At 37.0% G+C, this 20,422-nt stretch overlaps 3 protein-coding genes across 4 annotated transcripts; 2 read left to right on the forward strand and 1 right to left on the reverse strand.

Moving 5' to 3' along the window:
• Window positions 1-496: 496 nt before the first annotated feature.
• LOC147853306 (serine/threonine-protein kinase Nek5-like) lies at window positions 497-6,837 on the forward strand. 2 transcript variants are annotated; one of them, XM_087333672.1, is made up of 14 exons: window positions 497-708; window positions 827-893; window positions 1,509-1,574; window positions 1,700-1,746; window positions 2,170-2,215; window positions 2,305-2,385; window positions 2,499-2,541; window positions 2,623-2,672; window positions 2,974-3,055; window positions 3,164-3,213; window positions 3,840-3,913; window positions 3,994-4,045; window positions 4,153-4,785; window positions 4,951-6,837. In XM_087333672.1, the coding sequence occupies exons 1-14, from the start codon at window positions 623-625 to the stop codon at window positions 6,367-6,369; spliced, it is 2,796 nt and encodes a 931-aa protein (XP_087189798.1). In that variant the 5' UTR covers window positions 497-622; the 3' UTR covers window positions 6,370-6,837. The 2 variants fall into 2 exon arrangements, with proteins under 2 accessions (XP_087189798.1, XP_087189799.1); XM_087333673.1 differs by lacking the exons at window positions 497-708; window positions 827-893; window positions 1,509-1,574; ... (1 more) ...; window positions 2,170-2,215; window positions 2,623-2,672.
• A 1,636-nt stretch (window positions 6,838-8,473) lies between these two features.
• On the forward strand, window positions 8,474-9,718 carry LOC147853307 (uncharacterized). Its single transcript, XM_087332727.1, has 2 exons — window positions 8,474-8,754; window positions 9,410-9,718. The coding sequence occupies exons 1-2, from the start codon at window positions 8,545-8,547 to the stop codon at window positions 9,491-9,493; spliced, it is 294 nt and encodes a 97-aa protein (XP_087188853.1). The 5' UTR covers window positions 8,474-8,544; the 3' UTR covers window positions 9,494-9,718.
• A 1,526-nt stretch (window positions 9,719-11,244) lies between these two features.
• LOC147853308 (uncharacterized) lies at window positions 11,245-18,460 on the reverse strand. Its single transcript, XM_087333143.1, has 7 exons — window positions 17,734-18,460; window positions 15,673-15,857; window positions 13,111-13,171; window positions 12,297-12,377; window positions 11,959-12,125; window positions 11,667-11,769; window positions 11,245-11,584 (listed from the first exon to the last, which is right to left on the reverse strand). Exons 1-7 carry the CDS (start codon window positions 18,446-18,448, stop codon window positions 11,481-11,483), a joined length of 1,416 nt encoding a protein of 471 aa, XP_087189269.1. The 5' UTR covers window positions 18,449-18,460; the 3' UTR covers window positions 11,245-11,480.
• Between the last annotated feature and the right edge of the window lie 1,962 nt (window positions 18,461-20,422).

Here is a 20,422-nt window from a genome sequence, read left to right on the forward strand (position 1 = left end):
CAACACAATCACTCACTCTCTATACACACACACACACACACTCTCTCTCTCTCTCTATCACACACACAACACAATCACTCACTCTCTATACACACACACACTCTCTCTCTCTCTCTCACACACACACAACACAATCACTCACTCTATCACACACATAACACACTCACTCACTCTCTATACACACACTCTCTCTCAGACACACACACAAACACACACACACACACACACTCTCTCTCTCTCACCCTCTCTACTCTCTCTCTCTCACCCTCTCTACTCTCTCTCTCACACACACACACACACACACACACACTACTACACACTCTCTCTCTTTTTCTCTATCTCACACACTCTGTCTCTCTGAAAGACATACATATGTATGTATATACATACTTCCTCCTTCCCTCTTGTGTCTGTGTCTGTCTGTCTGTCTGTCTGCCTGCCTGCCTGCCTCCCTAGTCTTAAAAGTCTCTTCTATTCCCGTGTCTATATACAGTTCATCTCTCTCTACTCTGTTTTATGTCCCCCTGTTCTTCTCTGCTCTGTTACTATTTCCTCTGCGAGCCTGCTCTCCTTTTTCCATGCTTCTTCATCACAAGTAGTTCTGATTCAGTAAGCTCAAACCATGGATCAATATGAGATAATGGAGCAAGTGGGCAGAGGAGCATTTGGTCTGGCCATTCTTGTACATCACAAGACAGAGAAGAAGAAGTAAGTTTGTAGTTTCTTAATCTATCATTATTATTACTCAATTTCTTTCTTCTTTCTTCTTTCTCCTTGTTTTTATTTTAATCTTCATGCTCTGCTCCTTCTTTTCTTTCTTTCGTAGATATGTTCTCAAGAAGATTAGGCTTGCCAGGCAAACAGATAGATGTAGAAGATCTGCCCATCAAGAGGTATGTATGTGTTTCTAACAATTGCCAACAAAATTCCATAGATATCTTTCATTTGAGATCCCATAACGCTCTACCAATTCCAAGTTTTTCAATCAATTCTATGGATTAAATCAAGTCTAATGTTATTAACCAACAAATTCTGTAACAAATTTCTGTCAATATCTTTCAACGGAGATCTCATAATGCTTAATCACGTATAATTCTTGATGCATCAATCAAGTATACAGATTTGTGCATTAATAAAGCAGAAGGATTGTTGTATTAATGAAGTATACAATACATGCATTAATCAAGTACAAAGCTTAATGTAATAATCAAGTACAAGGCTTAATGCATCAGTCAAGTATATGGTTTAGTGCATTATCAGTCTTAATCAAGTATAAGACTTAAACGATAAAGTATAAAGTCCAGTCCACTCAAGGGTTGATCCATTATAATGCTTAAATGAAATCATAGGGTTGCTCAACAATAACATTTAATAAGGTGTTCTACCTGTCTTTTGTTAGATGGATAAGGCTTGAGTCCATTATAATTCTTCAATACATTAGAGCCTTACCAATTATAATTTTTTTTTTTCTTCTTTTCTTCATCTGTTCCCTTCATATCTATTGTTAGATGGACCTGATATCGAAAGTTCAACACCCATACATTTTGGAGTACAAGGAGTCATGGATAGAGAAAGTAAGCCGAAGTTTTTGACGTACATAAGCAATGATTGTATACCCTGAATGAAGTAATTATAGGTTGTTCACTTCGTATACCTTTTTTTTCTTCTAAAGTGTGCGATTTTTTTATACCCATTGCAGGGTTGTTATATATGCATTGTCACAGGGTATTGTGAGGGTGGTGACATGTAAGTGATTTTTTACATGTGCTTATATATACAAAAGAAAACCTCATAATGTTAGAAATATGGAGTGTACACTGTAAGGGAACACATGAAGAAAAAGTATGTACTCTTTCCTATATGGGAGATATGTTTTATTAAACTTATTGTGAAATATAACCGCAGGGAGTCACTAGGCCATAGAATTCTGTAAGACTAAATACGAACTCTAAATCTCATAGTGATGAATATTATAAGGAAAATATGAGGGAAAGCATGCTCTTCCCACATGGGTAAAAAGATCTGAAACGCATTGCGATGTATAACTTTAGGGAATTATGCATTCACTCCTAATAACATGCATTTCTTCTTCTTCCATCAAATGTATATTCAGTGAGCGTTTGTACCCTTTAGAAGCAACCTTTTTCATCTGCACATTTATTCTTTTAGGGCTGAAGCTATCAGAAAGCAAAGTGGTGTGCTCTTTCCAGAGGAGGTGGGTTGGTAAAAGTTTCTCTGATATTGCCATGTTTTGTCCCCTTCCACGTTTTTTTGATGGTTTCTTGTTTGACTTTTTGGTTGCAGAAATTGTGCAAGTGGTTTGTGCAGCTCTTAATGGCAGTCAATTACTTGCATTCGAACCACATCTTGCATCGAGACTTGAAAGTTCGTTTTTTCTTCAGTGATATTTGTTTTCTTCTTCTATTTGGCATCCTGACAACAATATTCATAACTGAGTGGAATTTACTTACAAAAAATCTAAAACATGATGTTTGCAGTGTTCTAACATTTTCTTAACAAAGGAGCAGGATGTTCGGCTAGGTGAGTATAAAGAGTTTATTTGATTTCCAAACTTGGATAACATAGCACTTGCTGATAACTTGTTAAAAATAAAAATTCTAGGTGATTTTGGGCTGGCAAAGATGCTGATTGAAGAGGACTTAGCATCATCTGTGAGGAACTGTGTACATAATAGTATTTTTAGTTACATTTTGCTGGAAAATGAAATGTCATATGTCATTGCCAAAGTAATACCTTTGTTAAAAAATGGGCATTTGGAATGTCCACTGTATATTGAATAATCTAGATGCAAATTTAGGCATCTGTGTTCATACATTGTGTTGTGTTTTGTGTATGAGATCTGCAACTTAAATCCTTAAAGACAAGTTATCTGGTTCTTTATTTCTGGTTTTCTTGGTTTCGTATTATTGATTTTTACCTGATGATTTCTTTTTTGTTTTGGCGGTTTTGTAGGTTGTTGGAACTCCAAATTATATGTGTCCTGAACTTTTGGCTGACATTCCGTATGGTTTCAAGTCTGATATATGGTCACTGGGTAGGCGCTAAAAGCATATGATTGATGTCATGTCCTTATTCAGCTTTTGTATACATTCTACAAGGGGAATTACAAATACCCTATCACTCATTAAATCTTATTGTATAGGTTGTTGCATATATGAGATGGCTGCTCATAAGCCAGCATTCAAGGCTTTTGTAAGCTTCACTCTCTCCACGCACCGTCTGTTTCTTTCTCTCTTTTGATTGAAACTTCTTCTATGTACTGTTGATCATATGCACAAGATAAGACCTTAACTAGGGTTCTTTTATAATGCTGCCCTGCCCCCCTTAGCTGAACCTCCTCACAAACTAGAGTTACTTTTCATGGAACCCTAGTTTACTCGTTCTTTCTTGCTACACAATGTTGAATTGTAGGAGGGAATCAATGTGGTTGGGAGTAGTACTAATCAAGAGATGGGGAGATGCCATTGATTGTCTTAGAGAAGAGGAAAATGGCTTCTTCCCAAGGCAAGTACGGTTCTTCTAGGAGTTTTAGGAGATTTGCCAATGTGCAGAAGATAACATCAGATTTCTATGGTTACCTCCTGTAAAGGGAAACAGAGATTGGGAATTGAACTTACAATTTGAAAATGAATTTTAGCTTATCTTTATTGTTCATATGTCAATAGAAATTGCTGTAGGAGATCTTAGTTTGCAAAAGGAGAAGGTGTCTGTGACATCTATATGATTTGCACCTATTTTTCAAGAACAAAGGAAAAGAAAATGACGCAGAAAGAGAGATGTTATTGATTGATTGATTTCTTTTCACTTCTCTATTGCAGGATATGTCTGGTCTTATCAACAAAATAAATAGGTCTTCTATTGGTCCATTACCCAGTCTATACTCAGCTGGCTTGTAAGGACTGAAAACTCATTTTGTACTGCTAGAAAGATTAGAATGTCTTGCAGGTTTGACGTTTCTGCATTTTATTGCAGAAAAGGCATCATTAAGAGTATGTTGAGAAAGAATCCGGAACATAGACCCACGGTCAGTCTTATGCAATTTAACATTGCATTCTTTGGGCTGTTTGGTTAATTATTTGGGACACAATGTTATGGATTGTTAATGATATGGATATGATACGAATATTTCAGGCTGCCGAGATCCTAAAACATCCCTTACTACAGCCCTACATAGTCCAAATCAAGCAAGTTTCTCGAGCAATTTGCCCCTCGCCAAATCGTTCTTCGAGGCACTTGTTAACTGATCAGCAAGAAGTTCATGACCATCACCAACATAGTTTTCCTCTGAGTAGTGATGGTGAGACCTCAGATTTTGGCAGGAAAAGCCAATTTGAAGGTGCACATGGGCAGACAAAACAGAGGAATGATGAAGAGACAATAGGCTCTGGCGGTTATGACGAATCAGAATGGGTGTATGAAAGAAACGAGAGAGAAGCTTCTAATACAGGCCGCACTAGAGGTATGGTAAACAAGGATGGATATGATAATGAGAAGGATAAGAGGACTGTTGGTGGTGTGCATAGACAAGATTTGGACTTAGGAAGAGGAGGTCATAATGTCATAAGGAATACAAGAATGAGAGTGCAAAAGGAGGGGGTTGGACATCCTTCTATACCAAAGAAAGATTCACCCCCAGCACATATCTCTAGCCCAATAAACCCTATTATTGGTTCTGCAAAGCTGAGAAATGAAAAGGATGAGAGAGCATTGAGACCACAAGCAACAGCAAAGAATCTCCAAGCTCCCAAGCAAGTCAAGCATTCAGTAAGTAAAAAACATTGGTAATAAATTTTCTTATGCTTTACTTAAAAACAGAGTAGTTTTTATTGTTTAGAACTATTGAAGAAACAGCAGTTTCCATTTCATATTGTGAGAAATCTGATTATACATGCTCCTGTCTTGACCATATTGTTTGTTTCTGGTGTACAGATTCCAAGTGTAGAATCATCTCCAAGAAACAATAACAAGCAAAGATTAGAAGAACCCATTGCCAATGCTCTGTTGCCAATAGAACACGGAGTTGAAGAGAAACCACCCAACAAGCTTCCAAGGAAAAGTTGGGCTCCAACTCCTGTAAGACCTTTCGTGGCCAGAAGAAGCATATCCCCAGAGGATTCTCAGGCAATTGACTTGCTGGAGTCAATCGACTTGGAAGAAATAGTGAATTCAGAGGTTGAAACATTAAATCCTTACAATTCTTCCCAAAGTAGCAAAATGGTAGTTATGGATGATGATAATACATCACCTTCGAATGTGGGAAGATCTTCTTGTGTAGAAGGAATCACTTACTACAGTCCTCTCACTGCTGACCGTCCTTGTTATAATGAAGCACATACTTTCAGCCCATGTGTAAGATCAGATTCTCAATCTACTACAAGTCTAGTGTTGGACGAATCTCCTGATATCTCGATGAATGCCCCTCGATTGGATCTCATTGCTGAATTCCCATTGTCAACTGATGATTGTCAGTGCAAAGAAACTGTAGAAGAGATCAACACTAATCATGAAAGTGAATCCTCATCTTCAGTAGATGGAATCTCAACCGTAGATCAGCATCATGAGAACTTAAATACAGTGCAATATATCGCCGAGGATCCTAAAATTTGCAAGCCTTCCAAAGATGCAATCAGTGAAGGCATTCTTGAACCACAAGAAAGTCGAGCTCAAGAGAAAGGTACACTTCCCCAAGCAAGTGAGAAATTGTCAGCGAATGTGAGACCTGCCTTCAACGATGTGATACATGTAATACGACATAGCACATTTAGGCTTGGGATGGATGAAGAGAAAGACGGTGGTGAGTTTGGTCACAAACAAGGCATGGATTCACTGCAAAAACGATTGGAGATAGACATGCTAGCGACATCCATTATAGCTCCAAGCACCAATAAGAATATGAATGGAATCATTGTCAACCAAGGACCCACGATTATAGGTCCAAGCACTGATGCCGATATGCCACAAGGACGCAATGATATATCTCCAAACACTAAGAACATGAATGGAAGCAAAGTTAACCAAGGATCCACCATAGCCCACCACCAAAGCACTGATAAGGTCATGAATGGCAATATGCTTCGAGGCCATAGCAATAAGGAAAGTGGTGAAGAGAAAGGGTTAGACACGAGTTCGTATAAACAAAGGGCTGAGGCTTTGGAGGGTCTCCTAGAGCATTGTGCAAAGCTTCTTCAACAGCATAGACTTGATGAGCTGAGTATAGTTCTTAGGCCATTTGGTGGGCAAGGTCAGGAGGTCTCACCTCGAGAAACTGCGATTTGGCTCACGAGAAGTCTGAAGGGAGTTCTAAATGTTACTCGTCCTCATCCCGACGATGCTGAAATCTGTCCTTAAAAAACAAAGAAAAAAGACTCATTTTTTTGTTTGTCTTTCATGTGTACACTTTCGATGAACTATATATATACACACACAAGGTCTACATGCAAAACAACCTACTAGTTCAGCCCAACTGTTTTTTATTCGAATGGGAATTGAGAAGGCAGAATATATTTCATCTGCAACAATGACCACTATTGTTTCTCATTCAACTGGGCCTTAAAAAACAGAGCATCCCTTCACTCCCAAATGATAAAATATGTCAAGGAAATGATGAAGCATATGAGGGTATTCTATCATCAAAGTATTACATAAAATAGTGTGTAGTTCTTTTCTTTTCCTAGGAGCTGTATACACATTGGTACATTCTAAATGCTTATTGAGAAGATCACAAGATAATGAAATGAGCATTGATAGTATATGGTATATTGTTCCTAATTGTTTGAATGTTGCGGTGTACAACAATGAATAATGCAGTTCCTGATCCTCCTAGTTTTGTGGTGTACTTTGATGAAACACTTCAGGGAGACTGAAATCTACTTGATTATAGGTGGATATTTTTGGTACAATGGGCTTTGGTCTTTCAACTTGTTGCAAGTGATTGGTGGCGATTTGTTCAGTTTTTCCATTAAGCGTTTTGTGAATTGCCTTGGGTTATACACATGATAGGCGATGAATTCTTTGAAATTGGAAGGAAAAATGAGAAGAATGTCAATTCTTTCATTCGGCTGTTCATGAATTTCCCATGTTTCAATACCAAGTACACAACAAATACTTTGAAACAGGAAAGCTAATGAGTTTCATCCAACATTTTAATATTTGGACAGCCTTTAGACTAGAGATCGAATGAAATTGTGATTTGGATGAGACGAAAACTAATGGCCTATTTAGAAATGATGAGAGATTAGAAATGTTCCACGAAAGCATTAAACTCCAAATTTCATCCCAAATTCATGGGTCAGGTGTAAAGTTGACATGTAAATATTTGTAGCATGGAGCATAATAGCCACCTTACCTTCATTCTAGTGGTACAAAGGAATGGACAAGAATACACGATCACTAAAATGGCCCCAACCTTTTGGATATTTACTATGATACCCTTTAACTTGCAAAATATGTGAGCCTATCAAACCTTGTCAAACTCGTGTATTTTTGTGATTACCTTTTTGTTTGCTAAACAAAACATTGGACCATGTCTATTACATGGGACCTCAAACAATTGCTTGACACTTCAGGCTTGGCCCTATCCATTCCACCCCTTGAAAGTGCCACCTCTCATCTATAAGTTTAGTGTTCTCATAGCTACTTAACATTATAAAAGGGTAGAGAACAACAATGGTGATAGTTTAGCACTTTTTCATAGCATCTTTCTACTCGTATATGATCCCAAATTGGAATCTTCGGTGGTTTATGGGGGGGGGGGTATGGAGATCAACATAGAGTAGTTACCATAATACCCCCCTTGGACTTTTGGATATCTACCAAAAGACCCAAACCTTTTGGATATTTACCACGATACCCCCTAATCTTTTTGAGATTTCCTAGCATTGTTAGGATGTTTACTACAATGCCTATTTACCCTTTGGAGAACAACACAAAAAGATTGCAAATGATGAATTGCTTGGACAGTACGGTTTTTGACATTTTCCCGTACAGAAAGCTTTATACAGTTGTCATGAGGTTTGAGCACTAAAAGGTGAAACTCGATTGGCCAAATATACGTGGGACACCCTAGCAAGAAGACACCTTTGTTTATGACAGAAGGAAAGACTGAAATACCATAAACTTGTTGCATATTGAGCTTTCTCTCTTTTGCATATTTACCAAAACTACCCCTCAAACTGAGCTTTCTTTCTTTTGCATATTTACCAAAACCACCCCTCAAACTGAGCTTTCTTTCTTTGCATATTTTACCAAAACTACCCCTCAAACTGAGCTTTCTTTCTTTGCAAATTTACCAAAACTACCCCTCAAACTAATCTTTCTCTCTTTTGCATATTTAGCAAACATACCCCTAACCTTTTTCCTGTTTTTTTTTAATTGTGAAATATTTTCTTTTTTGTGTGGTGTGAAATGAGCTCTGTTTTTTATTTTATTTTTGCTCCTTTTTATTTTCTTCAATTTGTTTCTCTTCTTTGTAAAGAAGAAGAAGAAGAAGAAGAAGAAACAGAGGCAGAAAACAGAGGAAGAGATATGTCAGGAGCTAAACCTGATAAGGACAATGGAATTGTGGCCAGAGCTGCAGGATTTGTGGTGCTGGGTGGAGTGGCATGGAGCCTTTACAAATCTGTTGGCCCTTTGATCCTCGACTCGAAGAAGAGGATCATCAAGTCCTCTCGTGGTGGTAAGAGCTATGACATCCTCAAAGGAGACACTCTGTTCTCTATTTCTCAGAGAAATGGGGTAAGCTCTTCTAACCCCTATCCTTCTCTCTCTCTCTCTCTGTATTTCTGTTCATTTGGGCTTCTTGTTATTAGAGTTTAGGGTTTAGGGTTTAGGGTTTCTTGATAGCTCTATCATGTCTTAAAAGTAGCAAGGATGTATAGGCATTGCATTCCTCGGATATATTGCGTCCTATAATGGGATTTTTATATGAACTTATCGAAATTGAAGGAGTGCTTGACACTTATGCATGTTTTCTACATGGTGAACTGAGATAATACAAAAAGCTCCAAAACCATACACAGTGCACTAAATGAGGTTCATTAAGGGGTTTTGGCGAAGTAGGGGACTTCATCGCATAGCGAAAATGAGAGGGAAAATATGATAAGTTCGGTAATAGTTCTGGACTAAGAATGTACCTCGAAATTAAGAGTGGATTGGTTTGCAAAGAGAGTGGCATATGCATTGGATTTTGGCATCAGGAAAATGTGTGCAGTGAATGGTATGGTCTAGTGATGGCTTTATGACTTCCTAACCTTTGTATGTGAATGTAACTTCATGAAATTGATTAACACTAGGGTAAGGTCTTATCATTCATGGCATTCGGAACCCCCCATTGGCACTCCTATGATCCAATTTCTTATACATTTTTCCTTTTTGTACTTTGTGAATGTAGGTTTCTGTGGAGGCTCTAAAATCTGCGAATGGACTTGTTGAAGATGACATTTATGCGGGTGACACGATCATCATACCGAAGTGAAGATTTCTGCAAAATCAGTGCAAAATGTTAGCATCATTCTTACCCAGTTAGAATTGCGCACTATATGCATCTCTCTCCTTGTATCACAATTGCAGCCCCTTGGTTAATAGATCACCTCCTTGTACATTTAGAGAATTTGCTCACACAGTGAATGTGTTGTACCCCGCGGGTTCCATCTTTCATGTAATTCGTGCATAACAATTGTTGAGGTTTTTTTCTTTCTCATTCTTTTGTCTCAATGAAACATCAAGTAGCATGTTGTTAGTTTTGGTTATTGATTATGCCAATGAATACATCTGATCAATTTGATATAGTTTTATGATCATCCACCCACCCAGTCCCAAAACTTCTATTTTCACAGTAATATCTTCAGTCCATGCTTGTTATTGAATACAATTTTTTGCTTATGCTGATTGAATATCTGCTGGAATACTTGAGAGAAGCTTATATATATGCATGGCATGCTAATATGTATATTGCTTACATTAGAAGCTTATGATTGAGAAAATTTATCTTTTAACAATTCAATTTAGGAAAATGTGGCCTTCTCCTAAAGTTTCAATTGAATTGCATTCTTTCTGGCTCCTGTTCTTTTCTTCATGGTCAAGAATATCCATCACATGTAATCATGCTACATCCAACAGAATGTGTGCTCTTTCATTCACTTCATCTCATGGTTCTTTCGATAGAATGTATGCTCCTTACAAGTCAGAGGTTGTTCCTTTGTTGTAATATTGAGAGTCCAAATTTGGGAATCCTTTCACAATCTAAAGCCTAATATGTTTAATTTAAGTAAATTTTTGACGGTGTTTTGTGAGAATCAAATCATACTGGCTACCTACACAAAACAGTTTGGGAACTGATAATTTTCCATCAATAATACCCTTAATCATAAATAATATAGGTTTCACGAGTTTCTATTTTGAGAGAGGACAAAAGATAAGGAATAGACCACATCTACACTCGGAAGAATCCTTGAGCTTATAATCAATTTCTCCAACCCCAAAACTTGATGGAGCTGCCTGTCACCTCCAATTTGTGATAAGATACTCCCAAACTGCAGCATTGGATGCAACAACCTCAATGATTAAAGGCTTGTTTAGATCAATGTTGGTCAAAATGAGGCCAAATGTATATGCTCACTTTAAGCTATTTAAACACCTTCATAACGAGGTCCATCTATCCCATTTATAGAAAAGAATTGAGAAAATGTGGTTGGTTCTCAAGCTAAGTTTAAGAATATTTTCATGATATTAATCAAATTGCTTTAAAAAACAGGATTTAGTGACGTATATAATTATTCAGTCCTCCGACATATTTGATGTAAAAGAGAACCTGATCTTGATGTAGTACCAACCCATGACTCATCTGGTAAATTTGATCATTTGTTGTCAATTTATGTCCAAATGACCCACAAAAGTTCCTTATCATTTACTGTTCAAAGTTCAACAGTTAAACTATGATTGTAAATCCAATAATAGGATTTGCCCATTCTTTCTGCATATCCAGGGAATCATTAGCCTTTACACTTCTGCAATACTCTTGAGCAGGCTGTGCCATGTATTTGGTCATGTTTTTACCAATACATCCTATAAAAAGAGCAACATGATAGCATCACACTAGTATTAACAAATTATCATTTATTAGAAAGTTGTTTAAGCATTCTGGAGGCAAACCATGTTCATGATTTGGGTTTCATGAAGCAGAAGATAAAGAATCACACAGCATCCCACAGCATCCAACTCCAAACATGTTTGCAAAGAATTTTTTATATTAAGCAACCGTGAGTTTTATTAGTATAAAACATGAAATTGTTAGCTGCTTCCTATACATACAGAATGATGTTTGAAAGGGAAAGTTACAGAAAGAAATAAAAAGAACCAGCAGTTTTCTTGAGAAACTCATCAAATCTCAAGATATTTCCTTTCACAACAATTATGAATATACACGATACTCGGCTTCAAAATCATCGCGTGCATTTTAATCTTCAAGTTACAAAAAAGGAACTTCTTTTCTGGGTCTCAAAATCAATGGCTGAAAGATGTGTTTGCATAAACTCCACATCTTTCTTTATCCTCTTGATCAATTGATCTGGAAGACAATGTAGCTCTCTCTATATCTCTATCTCTCTCGCTCTCAAGAAATCTGCATCTATATAAAACCATCTACATACCCACAGAAGAGAACCGCATCTCCTCTCGAATGAACCCCAAGACAGCTATACGTAACTCCTTGCCATAGAAGTCCCCTTCATAATCATGTACGATATGTACCTCCTGTCCAAAAGCAATAATAAATAGTGCTAAAACACTACATACATTCAAGCATCTAAAGACTAGTCCAGAAGTAAATGACTAATGTTATCAAAACTGGTTTATGTAAAACCCAGAGAAAATTTGAGGTGAATGACTACTATCATTCTCATAGGATAAAAAATGAAATCATTCTACAAGACAACTGGTTACCAGTGAGATATTGTGACCATTCTGAAAGGTTGGTCGATTCCCAATGTTCATAACCATCCTATAGATACCAGAATCTATACCAGATCCAATTATTTGGGCACATCCATAATAAACTCCATTGGTTAATTTGGTAATGCTCAAGGGAAGACTGTCCACAGAGAGATTCGCTGAAAAAATAAAATAGATGTAAACAGCCTAAAATGCCTGAGTCTTGCTAGTGCTCATCAATTTCTTATTTCATTAGCCTCGTCTTTCACAGGATCGTTATTGATTCTTCAACATATTCAGTTTACCTAACAAAAATCAAATCCATGGCACTCAATACATTAACCGTTTACCTGTAGGAAATCCTAGTTGTTTGCTTCCTCGCCCAAAGCCATGAATAACGTTACCAGTTGCATAGAGAGGAAAATGTTTCTCTGCAAAAAGAAGAAATATATGAACCTTTGTATTAAGTACAATACATTAGAATGAGAATGATCCCTCTCCACCTCCCTTTCGACATTATATCCAGTGATAGCATTGTCAGATCCAGAGCATCAATATTTTACAAGGCACCTTAAAATAGAAGATACCGATGTCATTCTAGAGAGGTGCAAGTGGAAGTCCTTGTTCTATTTAACCTAAGCACACCTTTTTCTCTCTTGATATCAGACTCTTTATCACATCTCATCGGGATATTGTTTCGTTGGTATAATAGGTCCTTTTGACATTTTCAAAGTCATTTCAAGAACTAAAGATAACGTTTCCACATCTATAATGCCTTAGTAAAAAATATCACTGTAAGATAGTTACTAAATGGGATAACATTCAAAATACCCAACTATTTTCTTCATATCCCTAAATGCCCCTAAGTATTTGTTATTTCTGAAAATAACTCAGTGAAACCCTACAAGAGAAAAAAAGGGGACGAATTGACCATATAGGTGCTCAACTAAAAAATAGCACATATAATTGAGTGGAAGGAGATGAAATAGCACATATTATAGCTCAATACAGGGTTGCCAAGGCAATCATAGAAATAGTAAATGGTTAGGGGAATTTGGGGAAGTCATAAAAGACCCTTGGGTATTTCCAAGTTTTTGACAGGTAGAAATATGGCTTACCATTAGGATACAGCCTAAACAAGAAAAACATTAGCTGAAATTGCACCTTTGCTAGAAGCAATGTGTTTGACATCTGCTTTGATTCCTCTATGATCTGCTCCATTAAACTGAAATCACACCATTGGTTTCTTACTTGCCAGAAATATAACAATCTAGTCATAAACTATAAGTATTTGATCTAGTGGGCTGCCCGAAGACTGCTGAACACACAATTCAAATTTCCATTGCTTAGGCAAGAAATTTAATAAAAAAACAGATTATTTCAGTTGCAGTAGATATTAACTATGCAGAAAACAGAGAATACACGGACAGATATCTATATTAGAGACAGATATATCTTAGAAATAGCAGAGCACCAAAGCTCAATTACAATAGAAGGTTTGATACAACAAGAGCTCTAGCTCATATGCCCCTAAACCTCTATAGCAATTATTTTAGATGAGTTAAAGCTCTGGATATCCCACTCTTTAAAGTGAGGACGTTGTAACAAATACACCTCTCTTATTCCTTTCAGCTCATCACGACCTATGGACAACAATCACTTGACAAAAGCCTATAAAAAGTTAATTGTTTTGTAATGTTGGGAATTTCTTTTCATTAATAAAAATATCACACTGTCTCTCTTCTTCTTCATTTCTCTGCCCATTGGGGGTGGCAGAGCCTTGACGAACACCATTGACATTCCTTAAGTTCCAGAAACATCTCCTTTCATTCATCATGTGTGGCTCCATCCACTATCCACGAGCTATGTGTCTCCTGATGCATCTGTACTTGAGGAAACAGATTGCAAATCCAATACTATTTGCGTCCTCCAGTAGCCACAGCTCCAACCTCACATATTCAGCTGAATGCACAGACGTCTTCCTGGTTGGTTATAATCAACAAGCGTTGGAATCTTGGATTCTGACTTTGCAGCACCTTCAGCTTACCACCTTTCTCTCTATCACATCTAGCACAGAATGCAAAAATGCAAATTTGACTCTTGACATGTCCCTATCTGTTTCTTTTCTTCTTGAAGTAATGCAAAGAAAGCTTCAATCCTAATGACTAACTCGTTTATCACATTAAATACATCATTTTAAGTAGTAAACTTCGTAGTGGTCAATGATATCAGACATACGGCAAGTTTTGGAGATGCAACAATATGATACAATATTTGTCCTCGCCACAAATACATTTGGTCTAAAATTATGGAACAACTTCAATTGTTTACCCTTGTGCCACCATTTGAAGCATTAAATAGGATTTGTGATTGGCAATTCAAGTGAAGCAATGTGCTGTGACAAATATATGGTTTCACTATCAGCTGCCAGCATCTACAAACTTATTAAGGATACAGTTAATGATTAAGGAAATAGATATATAAATATAGGAAAGAAATTGTTTAAGGCCACTTTCCCACCCAACCACCCCAAGCAAACGAATTCAGGCAGATCCTAAACATCATCAGCATCCCACAACACCAGATATTTCAGAAGATCGGATGCAATCAACATGTTGATATTGTAACAAGAGCCTCGTTGTGCTACTGGTGTCTCGCAGCATTCCTATAGAGAAGTTTGCCTCCTTCTCTTAATGAGGTTAGCTACTCCTCATTTTATAACTGCAAACCCTTAGGTCCTTAGGTCACCACATGTTATCGTGTCTCATGACTTTATGTGAGTTGCCACAATTCCTAAAACCCCTTTAAAACCATTAGAAACTAATGCTTAATATATTATGGTTCTGCATACAGCAAAACTACGTCTTCCCTATCTTTGGGTACAGGTTCATGGAAATCCTTTATGGTAAATTACCATATAGAAAGCATGGTCGAAGAAAAGACTTATTAGACTTTGGAGTATATGTTTACCACTTTAAAATGGTGTCCTTGTGGAGATGCTTATTGGTTATTCTTCTCATAGAATCTCACCAAGAGAAAAGGAGAATAATTCATTCTCTTTGCAGTAGGTGTCTGAAAGAGTTGTAAGCAACGATTCACTTGTTGACTTGTACATCAGCAAAAGCTTGTATCCATCAACTAAAGGTCAATCTTCATCACAAGTTTCCCAGCATGAAGTTTGGCTGTTAGTTTTCTAAGTTTCTTTCCCAATAATTTACGCATTGATGCCCTCTTTTTCCATTAGATAAGATTTGGCCACTATGGACCATTTGGATAACTTCAAATCATGTGGTAATTGGCCAACCACCTTATTGCTGACTTTCAATTCTTCAAGTTCTCTTTGAAATAACCTCATTTATGATTGTCTACAATTTGCAGCAATCCCTCTACATACATATATTTTAACTTTATTTTGAGTGCTTTTGAGTACAAATATTTTGTATATTCTTCGTTTTTGTGGGTTCTTAATCCCAAATTGAGGTTTACTAGTAACATATGATTGCGAACAAAACAAGAAATAAACATACTAGATTTTGTACACTTGAAGTTAGGGAAACGCCCTTGGTCAATAAGTAATCCCTTCACATATATTTCAACTTTATTTTGAGTGCTTTTGAGTACTGATATTTTGTATATTCTTTATTTTTGTGTGTTTTTATCCTAAATTGTGGTTTGCCACTAGTAACATATGTATTGTGAACAAAACAAGAAGTAAAGTTACTAAACCTTCAGAGCTGCAAGATAGAAATTTGGCATATCCTGGAAATTGATCAGCTCCAGAGGAAGTGTAGAAACCATTTTGATCAGCTCATCCTTGTTTGGAAGAAATGATTGTAGAAGAGCTTGACTATGATCTTTAAGAGAATCCAGAATTGTTTTGCCCTGACCTAAGCTGATAACTACATTTCCACCTGGATTCCAACAAGGACTCTGATTATCACCTTTGGATCTATATAACCACTATAAAATATAACAGATATCATATTTCAATCTATATTATGACCACAACATGTACAAATCAACTATGCTATCTTAAACTTTTAGATGATAATGCAACGTTTTCCCAATAAGGCTCACTAAATTTGACAAATTGACTTTTTAGCTTGCACGTGGCAATATTTATAGAGGAAACAAAACCTGACAAAAATATATGGAATTCCTATAACCTCATGGTGTTTCTTGTAATTCCTCGTTAATTTTAAGCAATGATGCATCACTGATGTTGTGGTGTATTTGGCACACACAAAGAATCATGACAAAACGAGTACCTATGACAAGAATAGCCATCGTAGGTTCAATTGTAGAAATGACCTAAAAGTCTGTGATATTACAAAAATAATTAGTTGCAGGTTCAATTACAAAATGTTTGCAAAATGAAAAAAATCTGTGATATTACAACATAGCAAACGAAGAGCGCCTGAAAGAGAAAGTGAGAGCTTCTAAGGAGCAAAATGAGAGATTAAGGAGCACAAATGTTAAGTGATTAGCAAAAAGTCATGAAAGGCCAAAGTGATTAGCTATACTTTGAGGTTAACCTTGTCAGGAGGTTGAAAAAGCACATGCTTCAACTGGGGATTACCTAAGCTATTTCCTAATCTCTTTTACTTCTCTCTCCCAATCATCCTAAAACTCTTTGTAAACTATAGTCTGCAAGTTCTGTAATCAAAGTTTTAGCCTCGATTCTAGGATTAGTATCTTCTAGTTCACTCAAATCTGGAGTTTGCTTGATGTTTTGTTGTTCAAAAACTATATATGCTTATTTTGCAATTGTTTGTCGTGTACACACCACAACTCTTGTTTGACTTCATGCTCACTCCTGGTTCAAAACCCTGGCTATGCACATGTATCTGTGATTCCGCAACCACAGCAGAAAAAGGTGTTCTCATTCACTCAAACAATGGTCAAATTTTTGAATTGGCTAGTCAGGAACATTTATTCATCATAAATACATTAGAAGTTCTAGTAAATTCCTATAAAGTTTTGGTTTCTCTCTCATAATTTCTAATTATTTCATGCATGAAAAGAAAGTTTAATCGACTAGGAATGAAAAACTACTGAACACTGAATCCATTCCAAAAATGTAAGAATTGAATATGTGATATTTTGATTCCACTGCAATGCCTTATTTGTGATATTGTAAGAACTGAGCTTATCATCCATTTGCGGCCATATTGAATTTTAATGCAATATAAGAATCAAATATGTTATCTAATGCAATGTGCTGTCGCTATCAATGTAAGTTGTAACAATTAAGTATGCATATACATGATTTTTTAACTTGCTGTTACAAAATCAAATATTTTATCTATTGCAATCTGTTGTCACTATCAATGTAGCAATTAAGTACACATATAATCAAAATTCTAAACTTACTGTTACAAAATTTGACGAGAATTATAAACATTTTCAAAACAATTATGGTATTTTCCTCAATTCTTTCTACAAAAAAAAATATCCATTCTCCCAAATTCCCATAGATATCAAATTTGTGGTATTCTCTACTCATAGTATCCTATAAAATCCAACATAAACATATAAATTTTCCACAGAAGTTCCCATCAACATTTCTAATTTTTAAAGGAGTTATAGTAGAAAATATATACTTCAAATTTTACATGAATTTAGTGGAAAGTTTATATACTTCTGTTGTATCTATAGAAAATTGATAGAGAAACAATGGGAATTTATTATCAACAATTTACAGGAAATGAGTAGGTGTAAGGAAATTAATAGAATTTTAGTGCACAGCTGATTAGGAAAGTAGTAGCAAATTCAAAAAAAGCTTACCAGGTTTGCAATGTTTAGCTGCATCTTTAAGAATCGTAGAAAGAGATTTTGAGAATATTGGAAAATAGTTGAGGAAGATAGTATCAAAAGAACCTGAAATCTCGGAGAAATCAGTAGTGCTGATATAGAAGCATTTTGCTTCATCGTGCTTCTCTTTGATACTAGAAAGCACTTCAAGAGAAAAATGAACAACTTCGACTGGCATGCCTGGAAACTTTTTGAATATATGGTCAACAAATGCTTCGTTTCCTAATATAACAAGTATAGAAGAAGAAGAATAATCTTCCTCTGAAGGTATGGATGTGGATGGAGCTCCTGCTTCTATAATGCTTCGAATCTTCCCATCATCGGAGCTTTCAAGAAACTGGGAGTTTCTGCAACAGAAAGCTTCCAAAGGCGAGCTCAGCTCTTCACTTTCGAGGTGTTCAGAAGCAGAAGAAGACAAGATGGAGAGAGTCTTCCGGCATCTGGCGAAGGTTCCTCTGAGAGGAATTCCGTTGTGTCCTGAGTTCCTTCCAGAAGATCGGTCACGTTTCGTCCATTCGTCAGCAGAAGAAGAAGAAAAAGGAGGAGTGGAGGGGAAGAAGCAGAAGCGTGGTGAGGTCCTTGAGCTGCGAGGCCGCAGCTGAGGAAGGGGGCCACCATGGAAGCTGGTGGGGGTGGAAGAAGAACAAGAACAAGAACAAGAAGAACAAGGGGTCACCATCGCCATCATCTGCGTCAGTATTGCAATCAAGACCTCACAACAACAACAGGAGGAAATGGGGTTTATGCGAATGCGTATGCGTATGCGTATGCGTGTGTCTGTGTATGTGTATGTGTATGTGTATGTGTATGTGTATGTGTATGTGTATGTGTATGTGTATGTGTATGGGTATGGGTATGAGTATCTGTATGCGTATGCGTATGCGTATGTGTATGAGTATGTGTATGTGTGTATGCGTATGCGTATGCGTATGGGTATGGGTATGGGTATGTGTATGTGCGTGAGTAATATAGAGCGGACAAACGATGTCCAAACCACCATGCCCCATGAGAATACCTACCGATGGGGGAAAATAATTGGCAAATATTCTTAGGAGGTGTTTCCATACCAATTGAGACTCAAAGCAATCCCATAGACCATATTCCGGAGTTTTAGCTTGCAAATGACAACGAACACAGCTAGAGGATACACCCATCTTATGCAGTTGTGTGCCAACAGGCAAGGCTCGAGGCACAAGTAACCTGTTATGTACAAATAACATTGGTGAGGGTAGGTCACTAATATTTACATTAGTGAAGGATATGTTCACTAATGTTAAAAAAGGGGCTAATTTGATTGGATAGAAGGAATGATAGGTGCATGCACTATCATGATTTGGGCAAACCAATGAATGGAATACCTTTTAGAAAGGCACATCTATTGAGCCATCACTTGGCTGAGTCTTATGGGATGTTGTGGGCATGACAAGGTGTATGTCGCCTACCTATGCCACTCTACTCTCTATTGAGCCATCACTTGGCCAATTCTATGGGATGTTGTGGCCTTGACGAGGTATATGTCACTTTACTCTTTATTGAACCATCACTTGGCCGATTCTAGGGAGATGTGGTGGTCTTGAGGAGGTGCATGTCGACTACTCTAGGGTTTCGTACCTTAAGGCATGCTTAATGTTCCATACACCTAGTTGCTTATTATTCTAATTAATTTCTAATTCCACAAATTGTCATTTCACTTATATGATTATCTCGTAATTATTGTTTACTCGCCCACAATTAACTCTCCTTTTTCCCCTTCCTTTTCGTGTATAAAGTATTTACGTGCGTTTACCTATGATGTAACGCTTCCATGTAGACTATTTTTTTCGTATGGAGTGGGCATCATGTCGTTTTTTTTTAATGATTTTTTCTAACGGCTCGTCTAGGTTTAACTCATATTATCAAGCATTAGAACTCGAGTAAAACCACATGAGTTCCCCTATTGATGTTTTACTCATAATTTTGAGTATTACATCTTTGCGCACAACACCACCACCATTTGTATCAACTTGTGGCTTATGTCACAATTGTGCACATTACAATCGCCATATTGGGGTGGATATTGCATACCTCGCACCATCCATTTATTGGTGGTATTTTTTTTTAGTAGACAACGCATGGTTTTTGAACCTTGTTTTCGTCACTTCTCGACTCTTATAGATAGTGACTTATTTTTATGTAACATTTGCTTGCTACTTGCAAGACTAGAATATTACTTGTGAGTGCACTTGCTTTTTCACGTAATACACTTTCTCGACCATATCAATACATGTTGGGTTGGTATTCTAATATAAGGCTAACTAGGAAACTACATTGATGTTAGAACCATGGTTGAGCCTCGGGGAGCCACCATGATTATTCAAGATAGAGATCCGAGAAAGACATCTTAGCTATGTTTTCCCCCATGGTTTTTAAAACACCATAGTGTTGCCATAGTTATCAGATCTCGAATCACATCTCATATGTTTAGAGGGGTAAAGGCGTGAGATGTTGTCTTGGTAAAGTTCTTACAATCAAAATTTCAAGCATTCATTTTGCTTGTGTATTTTCTAAACCTCCTTATTTATATTGCATACCCACAACTTCATCACAGAACAAGTTTTGAACGTTGTTGGAGCGATCTCTTCGACTGAGACCTCTCAACTCCAATCCGCATCTCGCACACAAG

This window comes from Azolla caroliniana, unplaced genomic scaffold (assembly GCF_043228905.1).
Source record: "Azolla caroliniana isolate FFs.n. ecotype wild unplaced genomic scaffold, voAzoCaro1.0.p SCAF_17, whole genome shotgun sequence".
In the NCBI taxonomy this organism is placed as follows: domain Eukaryota; kingdom Viridiplantae; phylum Streptophyta; class Polypodiopsida; order Salviniales; family Salviniaceae; genus Azolla; species Azolla caroliniana.